Genomic DNA, 2,619 nt, shown 5'->3' with positions numbered 1-2,619 from the left:
CTATGAACTTGCTAAAATAAAACCCCGACAGCTTTGGACTCTGCAAACAAAACCTCATGACTTAACTTCCAACTCTGGCAAGTGATGCCAAATTAATGGTTGTACGTGGTCAAAGTTGTATTTGTGTGATCTCTTTCCTTGTTAGGTGCTAAACAAACGCTTCTGACCGACTGTACCAGAGCCACCACTAAACTCAGTACAGAAAGATCTTTGTGTCAGCCGTTTGCTGCAAGTAAAGGAGAAATAACTTCACATTCTTCTCACAGGGAAGGGGGACTCTCCCCCCCCCCCCCCCCCCCCCCCCTCTTTCTCTCTCACACACCAGGCATCATTTCACCAAGGCATCAGTCTTTCAGAGTTACTAAGGAGATTTCGGGATATGAATGCGCCTGACAATCCTGAGCTGCCTCAGTGCAAAGACAAAACACGCTCCCGGGAAAAGGATTTTCAAGCCAGAACAGTCTGTCCCATTTCTTGAACTCCGGCCTCGCGAGTGCACCGCTTGCCTCGTTAGAACTAATGCTACCTGCTCACTTAGCCCAGCGCTGCCGCCGTGAGCAGGAGGCGCCTCGGCTCCCCGATTTCAGAGGAAGGCTCTGAAATACACCCCCATGGTTACTCCTAAGAAGATGAGGTAACGTTGCCCGAAGACATGATGGTTTCAGGCCGGTCGCCTTCCTCCTTCTGGGGATGGGAGGAGTTGTCAGACTTACTCCGGCTGAACTCCATCCCTCCGATGATCGGCCTCTTGAATTTGGTCCCAGACTCTGCCGGGGGACATTTGCAGCAGCACAGAATCTTGATGAAAGCCCTCCGCATCTCTTTGTTCGTCAAGGTGTAGATGATAGGGTTCGTGGCTGAATTGAGCACGGCCAGTACTAAGAAATACTCGGCTTTATAGAGGATGGGGCAGGTCTTCACTTTACACCCCACATCCAGTAAAAGCAGGATGAACAAGGGAGCCCAGCAGGCAATGAAGGCACTCAGGACTATGATCACTGTCTTGAGCAAGGCTAGCGACTTTTCCGAGCTCCTGGTAGCTTTGGTAATGTTTTTCCGAAATGTCAGCCTGCGGCTCCTAGTCCTCACCATGGAGTAGATCCTGCAATAGAGGACGACAATCGATAGCAAAAGGCCAGTGAAGACGGTGGTGCAAAAGAGAATATAGTGCTTGTGGTAGAGGGGCAGCACGGTGGAGCAGTTGGACAAGAGGCTGATGCAGTTTGCCGTTGTGGAGTTTCATCTTCAGCATGGTGATGTATCGCTCGATGGCGATGGCCAACAAGCTGAACACAGAGGCTGACAAGGCAACAAACATGCTGCCTTCTCTTACAAACCACTGGGAGGGGGTGAGGCTGTAGGTTTTGTGTCCAGAGAGCAGGAGGTTGGCCGTGTAAGCCACGCCAGCCAGCAAGTCTGAAAGAGCCAGTTGTGGAGTTTCATCTTCAGCATGGTGATGTATCGCTCGATGGCGATGGCCAACAAGCTGAACACAGAGGCTGACAAGGCAACAAACATGCTGCCTTCTCTTACAAACCACTGGGAGGGGGTGAGGCTGTAGGTTTTGTGTCCAGAGAGCAGGAGGTTGGCCGTGTAAGCCACGCCAGCCAGCAAGTCTGAAAGAGCCAAGTTCCCAATGAAATAGTACATGGGTCTGTGAAACTTCTTGGTTTTCCAGATGGTGAGCAAGACAAAAATGTTCTCCAAGATTATAAAGCAGCAAATGATGATAAAAACCACCGAAGTCACTTTTATTCCACTGTCCGCATTCTCATTTAGCTTTCCCGTGTAATTATAATGCTCTTTGATGACATAGTTGACGTCGGTGTTGGCGAGGTTGCTGACGACCTTCAGCGGGGCGCTGGTAGCCCAGAGTTAGAGAGAAGGCAGGGAAACAACGCACGACAAACGCTACAGGGCTTAAGGTCATCGGCTGGTTCAGTCGCATCTCTGAGTCACAAAGGCATTCACGCGGGAATGGGTTGCGCTCAGCTGATACGATACATTTAAAGGACGGTTAGGCACGCTCCATTAGGTAAAGCCAGGGAAAGACAAGAAAAGCTCAGCCCCTGCAGTGGGCAAGGGCTGCGTTACCGGGCTCCGTCCCGCGCGAAGGACCTCGGAGCTCCCGGGCAGTCTAAGTTCTAGCCGAGCTTTTCCTTCAGTAGGAACCGCGCCTCGTGATACAGCAGCAGAGATTTAGAAAGGGAAAGGGGCTCGATTGGATTGAACTGCGAGCGCTTGAAAGCCTGCACAGAAATGACTTGACGGGAGAGCCGTGCTCCGCTCCGTGAATAGCGCCCCAGCGGGCTCTGGAAGGGGGCAGTTGTGCAATTTACTGATGCCATCGCGGGCAGCGGTGAATGCACTGAGGTATACGGGCAAGAGACCATCTCAAAGCCGTAAACAGGAAAGGGGTGCCCTTGCTTAAATGAAGCTAAGAACGTGCTTCACAAACCCGGAGCAGCAAAAAGTAAAGAAAAATCAAGAAAAATACGTAAGTTAGAGAGCCATTCCGTGGGTCTGAAACAAAGAACGGCAAAAAAATGCCTTGCATTGACTAATGGGCTCGGCAAGCTGAGGGAGCGCGGGCGGGGAGGGGAGCCCCTTCCCACGGCA

General features: G+C 51.5%; 1 protein-coding gene across 1 annotated transcript; it reads right to left on the bottom strand.

Annotated features, from left to right (window-relative positions):
• Positions 1 to 284: 284 nt before the first annotated feature.
• On the bottom strand, positions 285 to 1,869 carry S1PR1 (sphingosine-1-phosphate receptor 1; the record flags this gene model as incomplete). Its single annotated transcript, XM_035902870.1, has 2 exons — positions 285 to 1,233; positions 1,333 to 1,869. Coding segments are annotated over 2 exons (1,149 nt in total), but the record flags the coding sequence as incomplete, so codon positions are not given.
• Positions 1,870 to 2,619: the final 750 nt, after the last annotated feature.

This window comes from Egretta garzetta, unplaced genomic scaffold (genome assembly GCF_000687185.1).
Source record: "Egretta garzetta isolate BGI_Z169 unplaced genomic scaffold, ASM68718v1 scaffold149, whole genome shotgun sequence".
Classification (NCBI taxonomy): Eukaryota; Metazoa; Chordata; class Aves; order Pelecaniformes; family Ardeidae; genus Egretta; species Egretta garzetta.
This window is presented reverse-complemented; position numbering and strand designations above follow the sequence as displayed.